The sequence below is a fragment of the Haliotis rufescens genome, unplaced genomic scaffold (genome assembly GCF_023055435.1).
Source record: "Haliotis rufescens isolate VD_foot unplaced genomic scaffold, xgHalRufe1.0.p SCAF_27, whole genome shotgun sequence".
Lineage (NCBI taxonomy): Eukaryota > Metazoa > Mollusca > Gastropoda > Lepetellida > Haliotidae > Haliotis > Haliotis rufescens.
In genome coordinates this window covers 6,066,955-6,092,418 of record NW_025963968.1, presented here as the reverse complement: position 1 = coordinate 6,092,418, position 25,464 = coordinate 6,066,955, and the positions used below count along the sequence as shown (strand labels likewise).

Genomic DNA, 25,464 nt, shown 5'->3' with positions numbered 1-25,464 from the left:
GGGTAAGAACTTATTGATTAAGACAGTTGTAGTTTTCTCCGCCAATATTTAAGTAATACATTTTCTTAATTATGAATTAATTTCTTCGAAACCTGTGTGCTTCTACCAAAATGTCAGGTATTAATATACAACACTTTTTTCCAAAACGTATTTAGTTGTTTTGAAAATACAACTTCGGAAAGGCACATAGTAACTCTAGTACAGCGCATGCAGTATTTCTTCTTCTGTCAGCTCACTGCATTAAGGATGCCGATATCGCTGTTTGGAGCTATATGTCCGCCATGTGTTCATACGGGCACCTGTCCTTACCCGAGTCTGAAATAACTGGAGAGGCTACCATAGTATTCTATTGAACGTCGTGTTAACGTTGTTATCGTATATCATAAACTGTGGTGAACTCTGGTTTACGCCATTTTGAGACTTTCAACATGTCGAAGAGGCATCGTATTGATGTGGGCGATTCTCACGGCAAAAGGAACAGGTTATTATATATTTCCAAATAGTTGGAACGATGTCGTTGTCATTTTGATGCGTGAGACGAAGTCGGTATTTCAAATTATATAAATGGATCAACATGCGTGATCAGACGATTCAGAATCGCATACATGTGATCCTACCTTTGTAGCCGGCATAGCTATAGATTTATGCCATTATGTTTCAAAATGCGTTTTGTAGTCATGGCCTTGTCATACATTAATCAGGTTTTAGATCTCTATCAACAGCATACCTAGATCTAGATCTAGATCTTCTTGATATTTAATCACATGAAGTGCCACTACACTTTCGGGTGAGGTTTAAAAAAATTCCCAGAATCTTCGTCGCTTTGGTAGTCTGTCTACTACGTTTCACATGGGGATGTTTTTTGTTAATAGTGAAGTAGTGGACAATATTAAACATGTTAAAGAAAAGGCAGATTATTATTACACTTTCCCTCATTATCTGGAATTCTAGATTTTAGGAAGATTCTAGACATTCAAGTTCAGCGTTTGTGTTGAAAACTTTGGAGTCTACTACTAGTCTGAACTTGACTCTTGGTATCACTTTCAGTAGATTTTATGTTATTATGTGGACTATTATTAGTTGACGGGAGTAGTGCACTGTACCGGGCGCACTTTTTCAGATCCAATTAGCGATGTGGGGGCTCGAACACGCTTCACCGTCTCTGCTAATTAATGCGTTAATTAGCCGACACTCTACCACAGGCGCTATCACATGTAATAAGGGCTTGTTTTACGGGTCATTAGAATCCCCATTAACATGCATGCGTAATTCAGTAAACAATGAATTGCGCATGCGTGTGACGTCACGGTCCGCTCTCCCATTCATCTTTTCTTGAAACCACACCCGCCATTGTTTATGTCAACATGACAGACCAATGGGATTAACTGGATTAACGCTTGAATAGGATTTGATGGCTAAGCCTTGCCCAAAGCAAGCTAACCCTAAGGACCAAAAAGGGGTGTAAGTTTCCCTAAGACCGAAAACGGGTGTTGATTCGAAAAGACGTGTAAGTTTCCCTAAGACTGAGAACGGGTGTTTGATCGTAAAGATGTGTAAGTTTCCCTAAGACCGAGAACGTGAAGCAAGAGTCACCAGAGTGTGAGGGACGGTAACGGTATAACGAGACAGCGGTGGCACTATAGCGCGGTAATTGAGCGGATGGTAGAGCTCGGCTGCGCCTGGTAAACTGCATTGTTGCCTAGTTGACTGAACAGGATTTTACTAGACTTGGATTAAGTTGGAATAGCCACAGACGGGCTTAGTCATGTTTTGTTTTAGTAATCGTAGCTAATAACACCAAGAACTATTGAAAGTGATCTTAATCGTATGGTAGATGTTTTTGACAGCAGAAACGGTTATAACTTCTTACGGCAGTTTTAATCATGGCTAAAGTAAGTTGTTTTGTGCCTACAGGGCAAACTGTTGAAATCAGATTTATTTAATACCTTTTGACAATGTTTATTAGAAACTGTCGCTGAATTTGTTCTTTTGTTGTTTAACGCTGCACTCAGAAATATTCCAGCTATATGACGGCGGTCTGTAAATAATCGAGTCTGGACCAGACAATCCAGTGATTGACATCATGAGCATCGATCCACGCAATTGGGATACAATGACATTTATCAACCAAGTCAGCGAGCATAACCACCCAATCCTGTTAGTGCCTCTTACGACAAACATAGTCGCCTTTTACGGCAAGCATGTGTTGCTGAAGACCTGTTCTACCACAGATCTTCATTTATGTGGGACAAACAAATGAAAATTAATCATTTTTATGAACACTCTGACTCTTTGTGTACAGAATAATTCACCAAAGAAACCTGTGATTGTTATCAATCTCAATGAAACTGAAGGAGATAGACTTTCTAAAGTAATACTACTTCTTGACAAAGTCTGGTTCACAACCAGCAATTTCATAATAGCTGTTAACATGGTTAATGGGAACTGCTATGGTTGATTTACATGTTATTCCATGTTAACTATACCATGTATACAGTGAGTAACATTATTGATTGTAAGGACAATCTTTCAAATAATTTATTTTATTATTCCTTGCATTATACTGACAATGGCATGGTTAAACTATGTTCCCAGTGCCTGAAGGGCCCACTTAAAATTATGTTTTTTAAACTTCAGTACCTTGTGACAATGAATGTGAAATGAAGCCAGTGATAAGTGTACTTTTGAACAAGTAAACATGACAAACACTTGAAAAAATTACAAACATGCACAGTATAATGCACAAATTAACATTGTGTATTATGAATCGCAATGAAGAGAAAGGGAGCAGCGTTTCTGAAATATGACTTATTATTATCTAGCCTTACTGAAATGACATTCACAAAGTTAGCAGATGGATCAAACTTTTTCTATTTGGCACATTTACATTCCAAAAGGCATTCCAGCATCACCATTGTTAACACCAAAATAAATGGGTCACACACAATAATCCAGTGCATAGCGACCTACACGATGTGATCAAATGATTGCTTCTGCCACATCATTCTCTGTCTCTTCGCCTCATAATGGAGCCTTGAGATTTAAGAGAATCTAGTTGTTTTTTGTGTGGAGATTCCCTTCAACATCATCTAGATGACGTACATAATCTGAGGGATAATGGACAAGGACAGTCCTGTTTGCCCAGGCTGTCGGAAATGTTGCCTTAATATTTCCACCTCTGACCTCACAAACTTTGTTGTGATTGCCGTGGCTGGTGTAGTTTGGACAAATGCTGCTCAGAATGCGAACACCTCACGGAAGAGTTCTTTAATGTAAATCTCCATCATTTACGATTTAAAAGTAGATCTAGGGTCTACTTTAGCTACTGATCTTGCTGCGATCAACTCAGTCATTGCTACTACACCTGGATCAAAGATATCTACAGTTGCTGAGCTTCAGGCCTCATTTGGTCCTACGAGTTGGGGGTCGGTCGGGTAGCCTAGTGGTTAAAGCGTTCGCTCGTCACGCTGAAGACCCGGGTTCGATTCCCGACATGGGTACAATGTGTGAAGCCCATTTCTGGTGTCCTGTGATATTGCTGGAATATTACTAAAAGCGGCTTAAAACCATACTCACTCACTCACCTACAATTTGGCGGACCAGTCATCTCGTCATCCTTCACCATTGACTTCAGCAGAATATGAACCGCTTGCTTACAAGCCTTTTCAGTTGATCACCTTCAAGACCATTTTCCTTCTGGCCCGTGTGACTTCTGCATGAGTTAGCAAAATCCATACTATGGATGTTAACAGGGTCCAGAATGGAAAGTTTTTCTGGGACTGATGGGATTTTATCACAAAAATCAGCTTCCGGGCCAACCAGATGATTTGTTTACCGTCCCATCGCTGGCATCTATCCTGAGCCCTGCTGACCATGAGGACATCTCTTTATGTCTGATTCGAGCGCTTTGGGTCTACCTTGAGGCTGTGTGACCACTTTGTCGTTTCCGAAAGAGACTCTTCATTCTATGGCGACCACAACAGAAGTTTCCCTTACTTACATTTTGGCTTAGCACGACCATTCTACGGGCCTAAATTCTTCAAGGATTGTTTCAGCCTGTCACATGCAATCCTCTTGAGACCCAAGCAATCACTTCTACCATGGGCCTACATGGCAACTGCTCTCTCTCCGCCATTATGGAAGGCTGCTTCTGGAAGTCTGATGCGGAATTCGCTTCCCACTACCTCCATGATATCTCTGTTACTGACGTCCAGAGTCTTCACCAATTCGGCCCCTTGGTCCTGGCACTTCAGTTGACGACTACACAGCGCAGATAGTAGATGCGTGTACCTGCTCCATATATGTACTGAATAAATCCTGGAACTTCAGGGTATATTATTGTTTTCATTTGTTTGGGTCGTAACCATGGTCATGCAGGGATGTGTTTGGGTAGATTGTTTATTAGAACCTGGAAACTTTGTTCAAGCATGTTTCCACATAGGATCAAAAGAAGAAAGAAGAAATGCATAGTGTGAGATAGGACGAGTATTGTAATATTAATATACAATTTATTGTAATATTTACAGTTTCTATCCCCGATTGATCTTGGCAGTCCTGATTTTTTTATCTAGAACCATGTCTTGGCTGTCCAGGCTGGTGAAAAAGAAATAATTAGACATGTGTCAACTATATAATTAATGTGCTTTGTTATTATGTTGAAATTGGTTTTGATTCTTTTTGCAGAGATGACGACCGAGACAAAGACCGGGACCGGGATCGGGATCGGGACAGAGATAAGGACAAGGACAAGCCCAAGTCCATATTTGAGCAGTTCAACATCCCGAGACCCACGCTGCAGATGAATCCCTTCACAGGTAATCAAGGCTTGTGGAGCCCAGCAGCAGCCGCTTCTCCATTACAAGACTAGGATTCACTCACTCAGTTTCAGTGGTGGGGTAGCCTAGTGGCTAAGCATTCACTGATGCTGAAGGCCCGGGTTCGGTTTCCCATGTGTGAAGCCCATTTCTGGTGTTCCCAGGCATGATATTGCCGGAATATTGCTAAAAGCAGTGTGAAATCTCTCTCTCTCTCTCTCTCTCTCTCCCTCTCCCTCTCCCTCTCCCTCTCCCTCTCCCCCCTCGCCCTCTCTCCCTCTCCCTACAATATACCATTTTGATCTCTGAAATAAAAAACCCATATGATTCAGGGTTGTGATTCATCTGGAAAAGAGAGAATATCAACTCATGAAATAGAAGTACTGTATCAGAGTATGCATCGTATCACATCCGTAAAGAGGCGACTAATGGGATCGGGGGGTCAGGCTCGCTGACTTGGTTGATGCGTGGATCGATGCTCATGATATCAATCACTGGATTGTCTGGTCCAGACTTGATTTTTACAGATCGCCGTCATATAGCTGGAATATTGCCGAGTGCGGCGTTAAACAAAAAACAAACAAAACAAACGTATCGCATCCATAGTGTCAGGATACATATTGTATTGCGACCTCAGTGTATTGTTACACCTATCCTGTGTGGGAACACTATTAATGTTGACTCACTCACTAACCATGAAGATCCAGGGTAAAATCGGTCTTCAGCAACTCATGCTTGCCGTATACATGGTATAAGGCAACTATGCTTGTCGTAGGAGGCGTCTGTAATGGGATCGGGTGGTCAGGCTCGCTGACTTAGTTGATGAATGTCATCGTAACCCCATTACGTGGATCGATGCTCATGTTATCAATTGTCTAGATTATTTACAGACTGCTGTCATATAGCTGGAATATTGCTAAGTGCAGCGTTAAACAACAAACAAACAATCAAACAAATGAATCACTCACTGATGTGTCTGGTTCCAGGGATGCCCTACTCCCCCCGCTACTACCAGCTGCTCAACAAGCGGATGACGCTGCCAGTCTGGGAGTACAAGGAAAAATTCATGGAGATGATGACCAAATACCAGACCATTGTCCTGGTGGGAGAAACTGGCTCTGGCAAGACCACACAGGTACTGTAGCCTTACTCATCGGTAACTCTGGACTGTATTACACAGGTAGTGTAGCCTTACTCATCGGTAACTCTGTACTGTATTACACAGACAGTGTAGCCTTATTCATCGGTAACTCTGTACTATATCACACAGGCAGTGTAGCCTTATTCATCAGTAACTCAGCACTGTATTACACAGGTAGTGTAGCCTTACTCATCGGTAACTCAGCATTGTATTACACAGGTTCTGTAGCCTTACTCATCGCTAACTCTGTACTGTATTACACAGGTAGTGTAGCCTTACTCATCGGTAACTCAGCATTGTATTACACAGGTAGTGTAGCCTTACTCATCGCTAACTCTGTACTGTATTACACAGGTAGTGTAGCCTTACTCATCGGTAACTCAGCACTGTATTACACAGGTTCTGTAGCCTTACTCATCGCTAACTCTGTACTGTATTACACAGGTAGTGTAGCCTTACTCACTGGTAACTCAGCACTGTATTACACAGGTAGTGAAGCCTTACTCATCGCTAACTCTGTACTGTATTACACAGGTAGTGTAGCCTTACTCATCGCTAACTCTGTACTGTATCACACAGGCACTGTAGCCTTATTCATCGGTAACTCAGCACTGTATTACACAGGTACTGTAGCCTTACTCATCGGTTACTCAGCACTGTATTACACAGTTAGTGTAGCCTTACTCATCGGTAACTCAGCACTGTATTACACAGTTAGTGTAGCCTTACTCATCGCTAACTCAGCACTGTATTACACAGGTAGTGAAGCCTTACTCATCGCTAACTCTGTACTGTATTACACAGGTAGTGTAGCCTTACTCATCGCTAACTCTGTACTGTATCACACAGGCACTGTAGCCTTATTCATCGGTTACTCAGCACTGTATTACACAGTTAGTGTAGCCTTACTCATCGGTTACTCAGCACTGTATTACACAGTAAGTGTAGCCTTACTCATCGGTAACTCAGCACTGTATCACACAGGCAGTGTAGCCTTACTCATCGCTAACTCAGCACTGTATTACACAGGTAGTGAAGCCTTACTCATCGCTAACTCTGTACTGTATTACACAGGTAGTGTAGCCTTACTCATCGCTAACTCTGTACTGTATCACACAGGCACTGTAGCCTTATTCATCGGTAACTCAGCACTGTATTACACAGGTACTGTAGCCTTACTCATCGGTTACTCAGCACTGTATTACACAGTTAGTGTAGCCTTACTCATCGGTAACTCAGCACTGTATTACACAGGTAGTGAAGCCTTACTCATCGGTAACTCAGCACTGTATTACACAGGTAGTGAAGCCTTACTCATCGGTAACTCAGCACTGTATTACACAGGTAGTGTAGCCTTACTCATCGCTAACTCTGTACTGTATCACACAGGCACTGTAGCCTTATTCATCTGTAACTCAGCACTGTATTACACAGGTACTGTAGCCTTACTCATCGGTTACTCAGCACTGTATTACACAGTTAGTGTAGCCTTACTCATCGGTAACTCAGCACTGTATTACACAGGTAGTGAAGCCTTACTCATCGGTAACTCAGCACTGTATTACACAGGTAGTGAAGCCTTACTCATCGGTAACTCAGCACTGTATCACACAGGCACTGTAGCCTTATTCATCGGTAACTCAGCACTGTATTACACAGGTACTGTAGCCTTTCTCATCGGTTACACAGCACTGTATTACACAGTTAGTGTAGCCTTACTCATTGGTAACTCAGCACTGTATTACACAGTTAGTGTAGCCTTACTCATCGGTTACTCAGCACTGTATCACACAGGCACTGTAGCCTTATTCATCGGTAACTCAGCACTGTATCACACAGGCAGTGTAGCCGAAAAGGTGCCATAACTCCATCTTGGGATTTGCTAATTGTTGGTTTGAATTCCTGATTCTCAATTATTTTGATGCTTAGTACGCCTTACACAAGATTTTAGTTTTGTCTAAAGTGGTAAATGCAGGTATTTTCTTAGACCTGCCCAGGGTCCGATTTTTGGCCCTAAGTCTGCAGCAAATGTCAGTAAAATTCCCAAATTGAAATTAAACCTTTCCCAACTCGGGGGTTATGGTTGTTCATAATGTTTTGCTTTTGTAGAAGTAAGTTGTATTTTACTAACACTGTATAGATGAAGAGGGTGTAATGCTTAGTTTAGTTTTTTTGCATTGAATGAAATAATAAAATTCAAGGTTATGATACGTCTGAATTTAGGTATATGGGGAACTCCCTGATTTTACCCCCTGTTTTCCTGTCAAGGGCATTTAGTTTGGAATATTAGATATGTCCCTGAAATGTCTACCAGTACCACATTTATCACTTTGGGCTTTCCTTGAACGTTCAGCTGACATAACACAGCTGATGTTAATGACATAATGTTGAAAGGTGTTAAACCCAGCTCATAACTGTGACCTTACTATACAGGCATTAAGCTTGAAATGTAAGGGAGTTAGTATTACTGGTATATAGGTAATTTGAGGTTCACATCCCATGATTCGTATCCAGTATAATTTTTAATGCTTGGTATAGCGGCTGTTTTCATATAGCGATTTTTATCATGTGTTTAATGTTCTACACTTGTCAAATACCCGGAGTGTGCATCCGTGCCTATTTATTGAATGTGTAAACATGTTGTACCAGCATCTTGTTTTGTTCTGTTTATGAACTTCAATTCGTACACCAGTGTTTCAGATTGCTTCTGAATTCAAAATTTAGAATTATGCAATATGTTGTGAAATGTATTGCAATACGGCCTTGTGTATCGTAAAATATTGTGATACACTTTAAACCTCCAATACCCAACCCTATTGAAAAGTAGCTCTAAAAATGATGTACATGAGCTTGAAAAGTGCCATGAGTGTTTGAACTGAAGTGTAACGTCAACATGTAAGATGCATGCCTTCAGGTTGATATAAAAAATAATCAGTATTTCATTTATGAACAGCCTTCATTTCAAATAGTAGCACCTTTTCTTTTGTAACTTGAGCCAATTCTTATTCAAACCCCAGGTGAATGTAATTCTGATTTATTTACTTCCTGTTTGTGTAGATCCCCCAATGGTGCCTTGAGTGGGTGCGAGCTCGGTTTGCCAAGAAGGCTGTTGCGTGTACACAGCCTAGAAGGGTGGCGGCCATGTCGGTGGCTCAGCGTGTGTCAGAGGAGATGGATGTCGGCCTGGGGCAGGAAGTGGGATACAACATCCGTTTTGAGGATTGCACCTCATCTAAAACAGTCATGAAGTAAGTACTGTTTTACCAAAATATTTTATGAGCTATGTTTAGTTTTTAGGGCTTCATTTCAATCTTATCCGAAATATAAATTCATCTCTTTTGAAGTGTCTGCATTTCCTGTTTGGGTTCTCAGATAATTGTACACTCATTTTCCTGTCAAAATCTTTGCTAGTCATTAGTTAGACTCATAGTTTCTGAGAACACAAGGTACTAAAGTGGGACACTTTTTGGCGGATGTTCACCCAACTCTGTTTCAAATCAGTACAGATCCAGATATGGTTGTGGCTATAGTACTTAATACTTATGTTGGCCACAACAGTATGTGAAGTCTTCATTGTGTGGTTGATAAATCTGGCAAAAAATGGCATAAAATCACCCATTTCCTCCAACTTGTTACTTGCAACTGAACTCAACTTATTTAGTTTTGTCAATGATACTAAAAAGATATTTGAAGTTATAACATATATGTGGGCAAGTGATCTAGTCATCTGTGTGATAGTGATGAAGTGTAGTGGTTTGTGGTAGGAGCAGGGGTAGATATAACAACAAATTATATGTAGCAATCAGGGCTTGTTCCTTTTAAGAGTTACTGGCCCTTCTCCAAAATAACTGGCCTACAACTAAATGGTGGAGGTCGTGAAGTGGCCGAACCTGAAGTCACGTAGCCACCAAGCCGGGCTCTTAAAATTTTAGAACTCCTCACCTGTAAAACGTGTTTTCCTGCACTCTGAGATTAAATATTGGCTTTCATTTGCCTCATTTCATGGCGATTTATTAGGGAATAAAGAAGTTGTTGTACGCAACATTTCAAAATGGCAGTCGGTTGTTATTGTACCGAGTTGATCCAATTAAAACCAATTAAATATACACAGAGAAGGGGTGAAATTTTGGCTAGCCAGACGGGCCATCTACTTTGTTTCAGCAATCCCTTTGTAAAATCCACCTCTGAGAAGTCGGTGTATTTGTAGTAGCTGTCCCTGTCCCTGTGTTTATGTTTTCCGTTGCTGTGTCTAGGTACATGACAGATGGTATGTTACTGAGAGAGGCCATGTCGGACCCCCTACTTGAAGCTTATGGAGTCATCATGTTGGATGAAGCTCACGAGCGTACCCTTGCGACTGACATCCTCATGGGCCTGTTAAAGGAGGTCGCCAAACAGCGATCGGATCTCAAGATTGTTGTCATGAGCGCTACCCTCGATGCCGGCAAATTCCAGGTACATCTCATGTCATGTTGATAATATGTTTGACCCGTGAAGATCCAGGGTAGAATAGATCTTCAGCAACCCATGCTTGCCGTAAAAGGCAACTATGCTTGTCGTAAAAGGCGACTAAAGGGATCGGGTGGTCAGGCTTGCTGACTTGGTTGATGCATGTCATCGATCTCAATTGCGTGGATCGATGCTCATGATATCAATCACTGGATTGTCTGGTCCAGACTCTATTATTTACAGACCGCAGTCATATAGCTGGAATATTGCTGAGTGCGGCGTTAAACAACATACAAACCAACCAACCAACCAATGATAATATGTTTAGTAATGGATTGTATGTGAGATACTTTAATGATACTGTAATACCACCACTGTGGCCCAGTGGATAGAGCGTCTGCCCGGAGAGAGGAAGGTCGTTGATTTCGATCCCCTGACAGCGTCTTACCAAAAGATGTTAAAAGTTGGTACTTGTTGTTAACCTGCCATTAAGGGGACAAAATGAGGACTGATTGGCTCGGAGTCAGTATAGTGTGTTACACTGCGGTATGGTATCTCAGTGGGCTAGCATCGGCACTAGTCTGGACAATTGCAAGCAGCTGATATTGTCCCATTGTTTATTCATTGCTAGCCTCTGTTATGACCTGATGATACTAAAACTTGTAGATACAGTTGTTAATGGTCAATATGTGTGACTGCCATCAGTAGATAGTTGGGGTTAGCATTTTTCATGATTATGTATCTTTCTTTGAAACAATTTGTTTTGCTGTCCACATGATCTTTTCTAATGGGGTTTCTGGGTTAGAATAGGGCCCCCAGCAATCTTTGCTTGTCGATATTGGGGATTATTTCAAGCACACTGTCATGAGATAGAACATTGCTGAGTGTGGCATTCCACAACAAACCAACAAACATGATTTTGAACTCTGAATCTCAACATGAAGAAATTGCTATGGACTTACAATCAGGAATGTTTGTTCCCTGTGTGTGTGTGTGTGTGTGTGTGTGTGTGTGTGTGTGTGTGTGTGTGTGTGTGTGTGTGTGTGTGTGTGTGTGTGTGTGTGTGTGTGTGTGTGTGTGTGTGTGTGTGTGTGTGTGTGTGTGTGTGTGTGTGTGTGTGTGTGTGTGTGTGAGTGAGTGAGTGAGTGAGTGAGATTAATGAGCATGGGTGGCCCAGTCGTCTTAAGCGCCACAATTCGCTGTTCAGAGTTGCCTCCCTTGGGCACACCAGAAACCTATGATTGTGGGTTTGAATCCTGGTCAGCCCAGATGATTTTTCTAAGTTTGTCAGAGCCATACCTGTGCTCGTGGGTTTCACCAAAGTGTTAAATGTCTAAAACCTGCATCACTTTGGGCTTTCCTCTCATGTTGAGCTGACAAATGGTGATATAACTGGAATACTGTTAAAAGCGGCTTTTAACCCAACTCACTAATTGAGCACTATACTTGACTCTACCTCCCACATGTGTGTTCCAGCACTATTTTGACAAGGCCCCACTGATGAGTGTCCCTGGTCGTACACATCCTGTGGAGATCTTCTACACACCCGAGCCAGAGCGTGACTACCTGGAGGCCGCCATCAGGACTGTCGTACAGATCCACATGTGTGAGGAGGGAGACGGAGACATTCTTCTCTTCTTGACAGGACAGGAGGTAACGTATGGAAGTGCATGTCTTCACATTGCGGTAGTGAAGATGATCAGTCATTCTTCTTTCCTCCCACGATAAGCAGACACATCGTGACATTAATAAAATACTGTTCAGAGCCGTGTGGCTGAAAATTATAGAAGTAGTAGTTGTAGTAGTGGTTATACTAGTGGTTATAGTAGTTGTAGTTGGAGAAGGATACCCGTGTAGATCCAGGTTAGAATAGATCTTCAGTAACCTATGCTTAAAGTAATAGGCGACTATGCTTGTTGTTAGAGGCGACTAACGGGATCGAGTGGTCAGGCTCGCTGACTTGGTTGATGCATGTCATCGCATACCAATTGCGTGGAACGATGCTCGTTAAAAGATGGTAGTTGTTGTTACCCTGTCTGGCGCTCGTCATTAAGGGGCTAAAACAGGGACTGGTCGGCTCGGAGTCAGTATACTGTGTCTGAGTGGGGTATTCATGTTAAACTGCGGCATGGTATCTCCGTGAGCTAGCACTATAAATCGGCATCAGTCCGGACTAGTACAAGCAGCCACACACACACACGTGCATGCACGTCGCTATATATAAGTGCAATAATCTTGGACACGGCGTTAAACCCCATATCACCTCACTGAATGAAGAAACTGAATGATAGCTACACCAAAAGTGTCTGACTTTGGTACCCCATCCTACACATCAGTATTGATTCCCAAAATGCATTCTTAGCTGCCTGGGGAGTGAGAATACAACCCAATCTGCCAAGTATTTCTATGAACCTTCACGAAGTAAATGAATGATAGTTCATAGCCACAGTTTTCTGACTTTAAGGAAATGAAACATGCACATCTTTGTTCCTGTATAGGAGATTGACGAGGCGTGCAAGAGACTGTCTCGGGAGGTGGACAACCTGGGTCCTGACGTGGGCAACTTGAAGTGTATCCCTTTGTACTCAACCCTCCCCCCAGCCCAGCAACAGCGCATCTTCGAGCCTGCCCCTGCCAAGAAGCCCAACGGAGCCATCGGGAGGAAGGTGGTGGTCTCCACCAACATTGCTGAAACATCCCTGACAATTGATGGTGTTGTGTTTGTGATAGACCCTGGCTTTGCCAAACAGAAGGTAGGGCTTCTGAAGGAATTTCAAGGGTCTTTAACCTTCTGATGTAGTGATTAAGCTTGTTTGCTCATATTCAGGCTCCGCTGCTGCTGTTGGTTTCTCTTATTGAGTTTTGTTACCTGAACCCGGAACTGTTAGCAGTAAATAGCTGATGTATAATCTATAATAAGCTGGTAACCGATTGACATTGTAACCATGGTAACCGATTGACCTTATAACCATGGTAACTGATTGACCTTGTAACCATGGTAACCGGTTGATTCCAGGTGTACAACCCCCGTATCCGAGTGGAGTCTCTCCTGGTGACTGCCATCAGTAAAGCCAGCGCCCAGCAGCGAGCCGGCCGAGCTGGCAGGACTCAGCCGGGGAAGTGTTTCCGTCTGTACACGGAGAAGGCGTACAAGCAGGAGATGCAGGACAACACGTACCCTGAGATCCTCCGGTCCAACCTCGGCTCTGTAGTGCTGCAACTCAAGAAGCTTGGTATCGATGATCTCGTGCACTTCGACTTCATGGATCCACCTGGTAGGTGTCAGGAAGGATTAATGTGTCAAGTTAATTCAGTCAGAAAATAGAAATCATATCAATGTTGTTTCTTTGGGAATTAAGTGTATGGTTATTTTCCCAGATGTAACTTCATTATCCTTGACGGCCCGTGAAGACGCCGGGGAAGAATAGGTCTTCAGCAAACCATACTTGCCGTATGTACACCGTAAAAGGTGACTATGCTTGTCGTAAAAGGCGATTAACGGGATCGGGTGGTCATGATATTAATCACTGGATTGTCTGGTCCAGACTCGATTATTTACAGACCGCCGTCATATAGCTGGGACATTGCTGAGTGCTGCATTAAACAACAAACCAACCAACCAATCATTATCCTTGACAGAGACAGACACCATTGGTCTGCAGCACACTTCGATGTACCTCTTTCATTAGACCCGTGAAGATCCGGGTAGAGAAAAGGTCTTCAGCAACCAATGCTTGCTGTAAAAGGCGACTCTGCTTGTCGTAAGGGGCAACTCACGGGATCCGGTAGTCAGACTTGCTGACTTGGTTGATGCATGTCATCAATCCCAATTGTGTGGATTGATGCTCATGATATTAATCACTGGATTGTCTGGTCCAGACTCGATTATTTACAGACCGCCGTCATATAGCTGGAATATTGCTGAGTGCTGCATTAAACAACAAACCAACCAACGTAAGGGGCAACTCACGGGATCCGGTAGTCAGGCTCGCTGACTTCGTTGATGCATGTCATTGTATCCCAATTGCATGGATCGATGCTCATGATCTCATATAGCTGACCGCTGTCATATAGCTGGAATATTGCTGAGTGCAGCAGTAAACAACAATCAAATGAAAATCATAAAACTAATGAGGATCGGTTAAGATGGTGTCGCATTGATTGCTTTGAATTTCTCCAGCTCCTGAGACGTTGATGAGGGCACTGGAGTTGTTGAACTACCTGGCAGCCCTTGATGACGACGGAGAGATCACAGAACTCGGCTCCATGATGGCTGAGTTTCCACTGGATCCACAGCTCGCTAAAATGGTTATTGCCAGCTGTGATTTCAGCTGTTCCAACGAGATTCTGTCGATAACGGCCATGTTGTCAGGTAATGGGACTCAGGTAGTAGATGGTCAGATTGAGGCAAGTAGAGGAAGGGTGTAGTGAAAACATTGATTCCTTCAAATAACAAGCATTCCTTGATCCTGTGGTCCTCTTTCTGTTCCAGAGGTATGGAATGTTATGCTCCTGGGGCTTGTTCCACAAACTTTAACATAGGCTGACGATCATTGTACTGCTAAGAGCACTCCATGGAACGGGCGGGGCGGTCTGGTAGCCTAGTGGTTAAAGCGCTCGCTCGTCACGCCAAAGACCCAGGTTCGATTACCGACATGGGTACAATGTGTGAAGCCCATTTCTGGTGTCCCCCACCGTGATATTGCTGGAATATTGCTAAAAGCGGCGTAAAACCATACTCACTCACTCACTCATGGAACGGGCCCTGTTCTTATATATAATAAAATCAATAAAAATTGTGGTTGTGACGTGTATCTGGATATATCTAGATATTGTGGTCCAGATATGATATATGGAAACTTGATACTTGCCATGTTCCATGATTCAAGATGCAGCAAAAAGATATTTGGTAAACCTGTTTCAATGTAACAATAGCTTGTTCATTCACTAAGGAAATAGCATTTTCACATGTATTTTCCTTGTGTACTCGTCTCATTTTGTATGGAGGGGAGACCTCAAGATGATCTTCAGACATCGTTTTCACTGATATATCATGCAAATGTCAGGCCAGTTGTGTCCCTTAGTCAGGCCAGGATCCTGTGATCAGGGGTTTGAATGCCAATGTTGTCGAAATTATTATTCTTGATTTGGTCGCACCATAACTTGTGGGTTTCAACAAAGTGGTAGAAATCTTTGACCTGCATCACTTCTGCCCTGCCTCCCACATTAAGCCCACATTAACTGACAAACCGTGGCGGTGGTGTTACACAAAGCTCACTGATTCCCTACAACCCTAGTGGCTGAGTATTCGCATGTGGGTTAAGAACAGCGGATATCATTTTTAATCGAGGTCCAACATTGTTCAACAGTCTCAAATACTACACTGCTTGTAAATATTTGAAGAACATGCAATATATTTATGATGAAATTTGTGCGGTTGATTCCATGTTGTTGTCCGCATCTGTATGTTTCTGCCCAAACAGTGCACACTGCCACAGTTAGATTGTTACAATGTGTTAAATGCAGTATATGTCTGCTTGAGAACATTTGCAATGTCAGTATTTGTCTCAGTTGCAGTTTAAGCTCTCCTGAATTAGAAGTGGCAGGTGCACTGTCTAACATACTGGCTTCCTTTTAGTCATGATGCTGTTTGACCTATGAGAACTAATGGCGCTGGGGCCGGGCCGTCATGGCCCCCACCCACCCCTGTTTAGTCCCGCAGTGCTTCGTTCGACCGGCTGAGGCCAAGAAACCTGCAGACGAGGCTAAGATGAGGTTCGCCCACATCGATGGTGATCACCTCACTCTGCTCAACGTATACCATGCTTTCAAGCAAAGTGAGTACATTGTAACACAGTCATTTAGCAATATTCCACCTAGTCTGTAAATAGGCAAGTCTGGACCAAGTCTGGACCATACAATCCAGTGACTGGAATCATGAGCATCGATCTACACAATAGGGATACGATGACATGCTTCAACCAATTCAGCGAGCCTGCCCACCCGATCCTGTTAGTCGCCTCTTGTGACAAGAATAGTTGCCTCTTATGGCAAGCATGGGTTGCTGAAGACGATTCTAACACCTTTCTTGATGGGAAGGATTGTTAATGATGAATAGATGAATAATGAACAAAATATGGATGAGTACATGTGGATGACGTATTTGTATAAAGATATTATGGATGACTATGAATGATTGATGTGCATGGATGAGTTGTTCATGGATTGGATGATAATGAACCATGGATGGATGAGTATTAGGATGAATTAAGGGGTGAGAATGATAATGTATGAACGGTTAATGGATGGGTTATGTTTGACTCACCAGTGGGGATCCGATTTAGAATAGTTCTTGCTACCGCTATCAAAGATCTGAGGAAATCCCATTACAGGTCACTTCAAGACAACTGATTCGCGAACTTGACCGACCACAGAAACGAATAACAAGAATTTGACATAAGCGAATCAGAAAGCAGTTATCTCGAGCTTACGGCACTAGTTTCAAACTGGCAACTTCCATTCCTGACTAAAATGTGAAAATTATGTTGACAAAGTTATCGATTCAAGATTTTAAAACTGAACAAAAGAACATTCTGGAATGTTGAATAAATGACCCAGATTGTACAGCAGTGCGTCCCACTGGCTATGCCAAATCTTTTCCGTTCAAATGTTTATCCCATTGAAGTGATAGATAGAAAATGATTTTCACGGAATCAGTCGTTACTGTTCGAGGTAGCATGATAAGAAAACACATTCCAACTGTCACTTTCCTGATCTGGTAAGCAACGCTCTGATTGGTCAGATGAAAGGTCGTTCTCACATGACCCGTAATGGGATGTCCTTAGATGTTTAACTGCAGCGAGAACTAAGATCTGATGTAAATGAGATTGAGACTACTTTTGGATCGCGTGGTCATGTTGGTTGATGGTGGTGAGTGTACCCTGACGACCTGGATCTTTGCTCATGATATCAATCACTGGATTGTCTAATCCGGACTTAATTATCTACAGGCAGCCATGGTAATATTGCTAATATTGCTGAGTATTGCATTCAACAAGAAAAACACACAAATGATTGATTTGTACCCACAATGATTTTGGATTGGTGAATTAGATGAATGTGAATGATTTGCAGATAATATTATGACAAAGATAATGATACTGACGATAGTGACCATTCCAGAGTATAATAAGGTGAATGATTGACAGATAATATTATAATGACAATGATAATGACTTAAATGCCCATTCTAGAGTATTTCAAGAAGGATACCTTGTTAACCTGTGTTATCTTCCGTTACAGACCAGGAGGACCAGCAATGGTGTTATGACAACTTCATCAACTTCCGGTCACTGAAGAGCGCGGACAATGTGCGGCAGCAGCTTGCTCGCATCATGGATCGCTTCAACCTGAGGCGGTCCAGCACTGACTTCACCAGCCGAGACTACTACATCAACATCAGGAAGGCGTTAGTCTCCGGTTACTTCATGCAGGTACGGCATTCAGGAGCGGGAGGGGAGTTATCATCCACCATGCCAAACATTTGACATGAGTCAGGAATAGGATCTCTATATACTGATGGAAATAAGTCAGGAAACACATTGCCGTGTAGAAAAGGAAAGTCTCCTGCAAAGTTTTGCATACAAATTGTTCCTATGAAGCGCACAGTGAAATGTCACTTTAATTTCTCCTGTCATCTTGAAGTACAGACATACTATTGCTGCCCTTCTTATCTGGTCATTTTTTGTCTCCCTCCGTATGTATACTGATCAAAATGAATAAGCGAACACTTAGTTTTCGACCCAGTAAAATGATCTGCTATCATGGGTTCCCAGTCTTGTCCACCAAATACACGTTGGAAACAATGCACACAAACACATCTCAACATTTGATTCTGACATGTTGAATTTGTATGGTGCTATTTAAAATGTACTGACGATAAAGCTTGTTTCCCTATATTTTTCATTGTTCCTTTTTTCGTTTCCATCAGTATATTTTTGGAACTTTGGGGATTGGCTTGAGTTGTCATACCTACTCAATATCCATTGAATAAAATGTAACGTAACTCATGTGTTGATGTGGAAAATCATGTTTAGAGTTATCTCCCTTGGTTATATGTACAGTCGCATGAAGTTGGAAAGTCTCTATCAGTCAGGATTGTTGTATCAAATACAATTGCAGTTATTTCAAGCATTTTATTTTGACTGAAGAATAATACTTGTAATTGTCAGGGATTGATTTAGCTGTATAAAACTTGCACCAGTGCACCCTATTATTGAAAACGCCAACCAAATATTTATGTAGACATGCACAAATGCACAAGTGCATGTAAAACAAATTCAATTTTGTGTCTGTTTTACACTGACCTTTAATCCCAACACTGATTTTTGAAGTCACTCAATACCTGAAGTTTTATGTACAGACTTGTCCTGCTTTCTTGGGCTTGTCACCAAACTGTGGATACTTTTACATTTGACAGGTATACATCATTAATTTATGTAAAATCTTGATAGTCATCACAGATCTGAGATTTTATTTATTTACGCCAGCTTATGCATCAATATTTCGGCTTCAATAAATTTATGGGACCAGGGTGCAGCCTGGTTTTGTCTGGTGCAACCAGCTTTTCTTGTCAACATGCACCTGGTGCAGGTTAAATCAAGTTAAATTGAGCCCTGACTGTGTATGTGTATCATGTTTATTTTCGCACCATGTCAAATTAGATCTGATCTAACCCTTAAGAGAATGAGTTTCTTTCAGCATGCATGTCCCCCCCCCTTGGCCGTGGGGAACAGCCATGGTCGGTCAAGAGTGTTGGGGTGGCATCATTTGTGTGATGATGTGTTATGAAATTGGCAACCTATGTTATCCCCTTTGTAAATGTTTCGTAGAAAATAGTTCAATATCCTCATTCAAGTAACGTTTTCCATGTTTTATTTGATATACTGCTTGTTTTCTAATTGTAAATTGAACTGATGACATATTTAACATCAGATTATGTACATTTAATGAAAGATTTTAATTTTCAGAATTAGCATTTCAAAGTTGAAAGTATTTCTTTGTCAGCTAGAGATTTAAGATAAACAGATTACGACAATTTTTTGTTTTGAAGAGGCATTAATTATGTATGAGTTAGTTTAGGAAATAGAACCATTCTGTTTTTAGTTATGAGGAAACATTAGGTTGGTTCAGGTGATTCTGTATGTAGCTGGGTGTGTGCTAACCTTTACGGCTGTGCTGCAGATCGCTCACCTGGAGCGGACGGGTCACTACTTGACTGTGAAGGACAACCAGGTAGTACAGCTTCACCCGTCCACCGTCCTCGACCACAAGCCGGAGTGGGTGCTCTACAATGAGTTTGTGCTCACCACCAAGAACTACATCAGGACTGTCACGGATATCAAGCCAGAGTGGTGTGTACTGGTTCTATTTATTTTATTTGAACATATTTTATTGTCCAAAAAGACGAAGGTGCTGGGCACAAGTTCACCACGTATTGCCGTCTTCTCCCTTGTAGAAGAACTGGTTCTGTAATATTCAAAAGAAGTAAAGGACCATGACAGATTTACAATGGTAATCAGAGCTCCAGATAAGCTTTTGGTGTTGTGGGTATTTTACCCATGCATTTTAAAATCACTGCATATCAGCTATTCTATCTGGGTATTCAAATTTCTGTTACCCACTAGTTTTTACACATGTGGGTATTAAGTTAAATATTTAAAAACACTATTCATCTAGTCCCTGCAAACTGGTGTTGTGTGGGTTCGAGAGCTTTATAGGACTCATAAATACCACGATACTTCCACAAGAAAGTGTGATGGCAAATGATCATGATGTAACTGTCATTTGGAGTTTGGCAAGGTTGACGGAATGCCCGTTTATAATTTCAAAATAAGTTGCTGATTTGCCAATCGAATACGCAGGGTTACTTCACAATATTTTGAATATACGCACAAATTTTATTTTTGTAGCGTATCTGTAATGTTCGTTGCGTATTATTTTACTGCATATTTCTGCATTTCTGATGCGTATTTTACGCAGATACGCAGCTTATCTGGATCTCTGGTAATATACTTAACAAAAACAAGTTAGGGACCATGAATATTTAGGGAATATTTGTTTGTAGTGAAGACTGAGCACGCAATTTCATAAAAATATTCCCAAATATATTTTTTATCCCTAACTTTTATTGTATATTATATATGAAAGAATTTAAAGGTCCTTGACTTCTTTTTAGCATTGTAGTACCAGATTACTACGTATGTGAAAGTGATGGACTAGTTGTCAGGAAAGAAGCAGCCCTTGTTAGAATAAGTTCCCAGGAGCCTATGCTGGTCGGAAGAGACAACTTCATGTATTCATGGTCAGGCTCTCAGATGCCAGTGGTGTCACTACTTTCTCACATCAATCACGGGATTGACTGGTCACATCTTCCTAAGGCAAGGGAGGTAACTAACTCTAAAAGTCCACTTTCCACCCTTGCCGAACTAGGCTGAAATGTCTTGGCTTGATCATAGCACCACTGGTGACTATTATGACCCCTCCTATTGACCCGTCAGATTCCACCTCTCATATCACTTGGACTTGCCTCAAACGAAATGGCGTTGCCCAGTCAAGATGATCTGTTCGATGATCAAGATCTATATTGTAATAAAAAGGGTCTTACCTCGTGAAGTGCTTCAAGTCATGTGAGCACCTTGATTTTAAACATGAAAAGATTTGGAAAATGTCTGTCGACGACCAGTTCACGGTACACATCCGTTGCAAATCCTGCAGTCGACCAAAATCTGCACGTTGAAATCGTTGTTTACGAACCGGATGTCGATTTTGTTACGCGATTTTGATTGGACTGAGCATAGACTTGTTAGTCCAGCCAAAATATGACTCCATAATTCTAGCCTAGTCTTTGCCTCGGAGATGGACTGGTCCAGGCTTGATTATTTTCAGGCCGCTGTGAAATAGCTGAAATATTGCTGAGTGCAACAAAGACATATAGCATCAGGGACTCATACTGATTAGAAGGATGGCATCATTTGCTTTTTTTTGTTTGTAGCCAATTACTTTCCTGGCCATCTGAGATACTGTAGGACAGATTAGGTCCTTGTGTGGCATGTGGTATGAGATGCCCAGAGATGCAGGGGGGATGAGATTGTGACCTACCTGTGCCCCCTTCTATTATTGACCCTCACAGTGGGTTAGTTAGCTGTTGATGTGAAACCCCAGACTGCCGCCCCACTACCATTTCAGCAGAGCTGATTCAGTGGTAAAAGTGTGAGGCAGATCACTGTGATGGTTCTCCTAGATCTGGGTTTGATACCAAGATTTACTGTATGATCTGACCTGTGGTCTGTCAGCACCATTCCCAAGCTTGCAGGTTCATGGTACAAGATTGATAGTGCTGCATCTCTCTCTCTCTCTCACTCACTCACTCACTCACTCACTCACTCACTCACTCACTCACTCACTCACTCACTCACTCACTCACTCACTCACTCACTCACTCACCCTCTCACTCACTCACTCACCCTCTCACTCACTCACTGTAAACATCTTTGGCCCACCCACATATAGCTGTTATTCTGAGACGTAATTTGATGACATGAAATGTAGCTGCCTGTTGCTTGTGTCCGCAGGTTGATCAAGATCGCGCCCCAGTACTACGACATGTCCAACTTCCCCAACTGCGAGGCCCGACGGATGCTGGAGAGGATCATTGCCAAGCTGGAGAGCAAGCAGTACCAAGAAGGCTTTTGATCAGCCTTGCCTATAGGAAATGTCAGCTACTGTTACTATATTGTGCAAGATCTGGGACCAATATCTCCAAGGCCGGCCCTCGTACATGTAGGCCGAGGTTGCACCTGTCTGTATCTGAAGTTGCCCTGTGATCCAACTGGGACTGATATCTAAGGCCCTTATTGATGTAGACTTAGGTGCTCCTGTACCCAATGTGTGCTCTGTGTTCAGCTGTGATTCTATGGACCCAGGATACAAGGTTAAAATTGAAGCGTTAATTGCCCAGTGCTAAGCTGGGGCCAAGTCCTGTAATCGTGACAAGGATGCAAGGTTACGGCAATGTGTATCCAAGACATTACGTTCCCACCGTTCAAAATCAACAAACCTGTCTTGTATTTAAGACGCTACCATGTCTACTAGTCAGCTTACCAAAATGTAATCTATATCAGTCTATCAATGACAGATTACCCTCACAAAAAATGGACGATGTCGAAAGTTATTATGGAGCAGTGAATACACATGGGCAACACACCTCAGCGAAGGACAAGGACATGGAACATGTAGGACACTAGATACAGATTTGTATCTGCATTACTACATGTACTGCTTCAAGCATCAATGGCTGAAAGCTGTGTACCGCATTGGACAGTTGAGTTTCCTTTGAGGGACTGACATACAGACATGGTCAACGCTTGGAGGACAAGTGGGCAATTAATGTCATGTTGCAGCACTTGAAGTACAAGTGCCATTTGTATATAAATATGCACTTAATGTTTGCTAGCATCGTGTGTACAGGGCAGATCTAAGTGGTGCCAAGAGTCTGGGTTTGAACCCAGGCAGGAAGTGCTAATGTGTGATAGATCGTGGACATAAGTATTACATGTTGTTGAACATCATCTCATGAAACTGTTTCCGTTTCCGAAATCATTGCCACCGTTTTGTTTCATTTTTAAGGTAGAAGTAAACAGAGAAAGAATGATTTCAAATTGTTCTGTTTTGTGACTATGGTTACTGGACTGTAGATCATTCGATACCAGACTGGAATTTTTCAGCTTTGTTTGTTTCATTGGTGTAATAGGGAATCAAAGTTATTCATCTCATTTATTTTGAATGAAAGGATTATGAAAGTGAAAATGTCGACCCCCATGACCACATGGTGGATTGTGCTTTTTGGACTGTTGAGTGAATTTGTTGTGGTTGCAAATAACAAAGATGTTTTTCCATACTGTTTATCATACTCCATAGTAGTCGTCGCAGCAATGCCTTGTCACTAATCCTCCCACTGGCTGTAAACTTGCTGATGTAGCATGAAGTGTATACTCTCTGTCTCTCAAATATCTACTCACACCCTGGGGAACGACTATGAGTTCTGCCTCCATCATCCAAGAAGATGACATCGCCCCTTTCACATCATAACAAGTAGTTGTGGTCGTTTCCCGTGTTTCTGTGCAACACTCACCTGTGATACCAGTCTATCTTGGTATGGCTTTCTGGAGATTGATGAAATATGTGTGCAAGTACACGTAAACATCACAGTACAAGATCTCTTCACTGTTGCCTGTCAGGGCCTCCATGTAGGGCGGACATGAAATATCTTGTGAATGTGTGAACTTGAGCATGTGTGAAACAAAGTCTGTTGTATGACTTGTGTTGACCCGATCTCGTAAGAGATGCCATGGTATAGAAGGTAGAGGGAGTATGAGCTGTCCAAGACAGTGATTAAAGTTGGTCCTTCTGCTAGTCCGATCCTTGTGCGCCAGACTAGTAAACATACCATCCTCGATAGACAAGTTCTTTCAGTACTTCACAGTACCACTACAGAATGTCAGGTAATATTTTTATAAAGTTTAAATAAGCTGTGTTAGGTTTGTAATTGGATTACACTTTTGTAAGAAATATTCTCAAACTTATTATTTATTCTTAATTTCATATCAAAACTTGATCAATTTATTATGCCTTTCTGTTTATCAACTAATTTTGCCATTATCATTAGTAAGATATTTTGAAATACAAACAGTCTTTGATAGAACAGCATTCTAAAAATTCTGACAGTCAATGTATAAGAATGTTCCTCAAAGACATTCCTGAGTTTGAAGGTTTGTGTTGTCAACATTTAAACATTTGCATTAAATCAGATTGAATTGAAACAAGGGTACTTTGTTTGTGCAGCAAGCACCTGGTACATCTATGTACAGGTGTATGTTACTTGATGCCTTTTGCTGTCAATGGCATTCTTCTGTCTGGATTTTTTAATTGGTTAGTTCAAGTATATTTCCGATCGCCTGATTCTTTGTTAAACTTCAGTAACCGAAGAAGTTGTGTATTTGTCGATGTGTTCTTATGAATGTTACCTCAATTTTATCATCTGATTCATTTTGCACATGAGAGGAAATAAAATGTAAATAAAGTGTTTGGATTTGTAGTATGTTCGCAACCTTTCATCTCGAGGATGAATGAATTTTAAGCAGAATCTTGCAACCTCGTCTTGTTTCCGATTTAGGGTTTATGCAGCATTTGAGAGATGTTAGTTTGTTGTACAAGACCTGTCTCTGCATATAATCCAATACAAGGTTCACATGCAAAGACATATTCCAGACTACAGTTTGTGGCCAACCAGATCTGGGACCCATGTCTGTGCTGTGTAGAATTGATCAGCAACCCCATTCATGCCATGAAAGGTGACTATGCTTGTTGTAAGAGGCAGTTAATGGGATTGGGTGATCCGGCTTGCTGACTTGGTTGATGCTTGTCATCGTATCCCAATTATGTGGATTGATGCTCATGATGTCAATCACTGGTTTGTCTGGTCCAGACTCATTAACAGACCACTGTCACATAGCTGGAATATTGCTGAGTGGGATGTTAAACAACAAAGAAACAAATATATCATCCATGTACACGGTTCCGCTCAAAATATCTGGGAATAAAATGAACAAGACCTGCGTGAAAGTCAAAATATATTCTTGATTCCTAGTCACCGGTTGAGCCGCCAGTGGCACAATGATCTATGGCGCCGCAATTGTGCCTTGTTGCATCCCATAGGTGTTACAGAAAAAACGCACACAAAAACAAAGCATGATCGTCGTTTCGAATGCTCGATGCGCACCGACCGTTTCTTTTGCTAGCACCATAGGATGCTAGTGGGTTTTTACCAACGTGGTCAACATCTGAGAGCTGCGTGCATCACTTTGACATTTCCTCCCACATCAAGCTGATGACACACCGTGATATAACAGAAATACTCTTCAAGAAGATGTCAAACTCGTCCACCCACTCTCTCTCAATATTTTCACGAATGGTTAAGTGACATACAAAGCTGCCTCAGCG

General features: G+C 41.9%; 1 protein-coding gene across 1 annotated transcript; it reads left to right on the top strand.

Annotated features, from left to right (window-relative positions):
* The first annotated feature begins 307 nt into the window (after positions 1 to 307).
* Positions 308 to 24,545, top strand: LOC124115906 (putative pre-mRNA-splicing factor ATP-dependent RNA helicase PRP1). Its single transcript, XM_046477068.2, has 13 exons — positions 308 to 481; positions 4,684 to 4,814; positions 5,801 to 5,949; positions 9,013 to 9,203; positions 10,209 to 10,410; positions 11,881 to 12,057; positions 12,903 to 13,157; positions 13,421 to 13,679; positions 14,585 to 14,776; positions 16,119 to 16,241; positions 17,707 to 17,897; positions 19,648 to 19,817; positions 22,038 to 24,545. The coding sequence occupies exons 1-13, from the start codon at positions 429 to 431 to the stop codon at positions 22,156 to 22,158; spliced, it is 2,214 nt and encodes a 737-aa protein (XP_046333024.1). The 5' UTR covers positions 308 to 428; the 3' UTR covers positions 22,159 to 24,545.
* Positions 24,546 to 25,464: the final 919 nt, after the last annotated feature.

Bases quoted from the DNA above. Each gene is read 5' to 3' on its own strand.
- LOC124115906 (XM_046477068.2), top strand. From the start codon at position 429: ATGTCGAAGAGGCATCGTATTGATGTGGGCGATTCTCACGGCAAAAGG. The intron at 9,204-10,208 runs GTAAGTACTGTT...TGCTGTGTCTAG, and splicing joins TCATCTAAAACAGTCATGAA to GTACATGACAGATGGTATGT. The intron at 12,058-12,902 runs GTAACGTATGGA...GTTCCTGTATAG, and splicing joins TCTTCTTGACAGGACAGGAG to GAGATTGACGAGGCGTGCAA.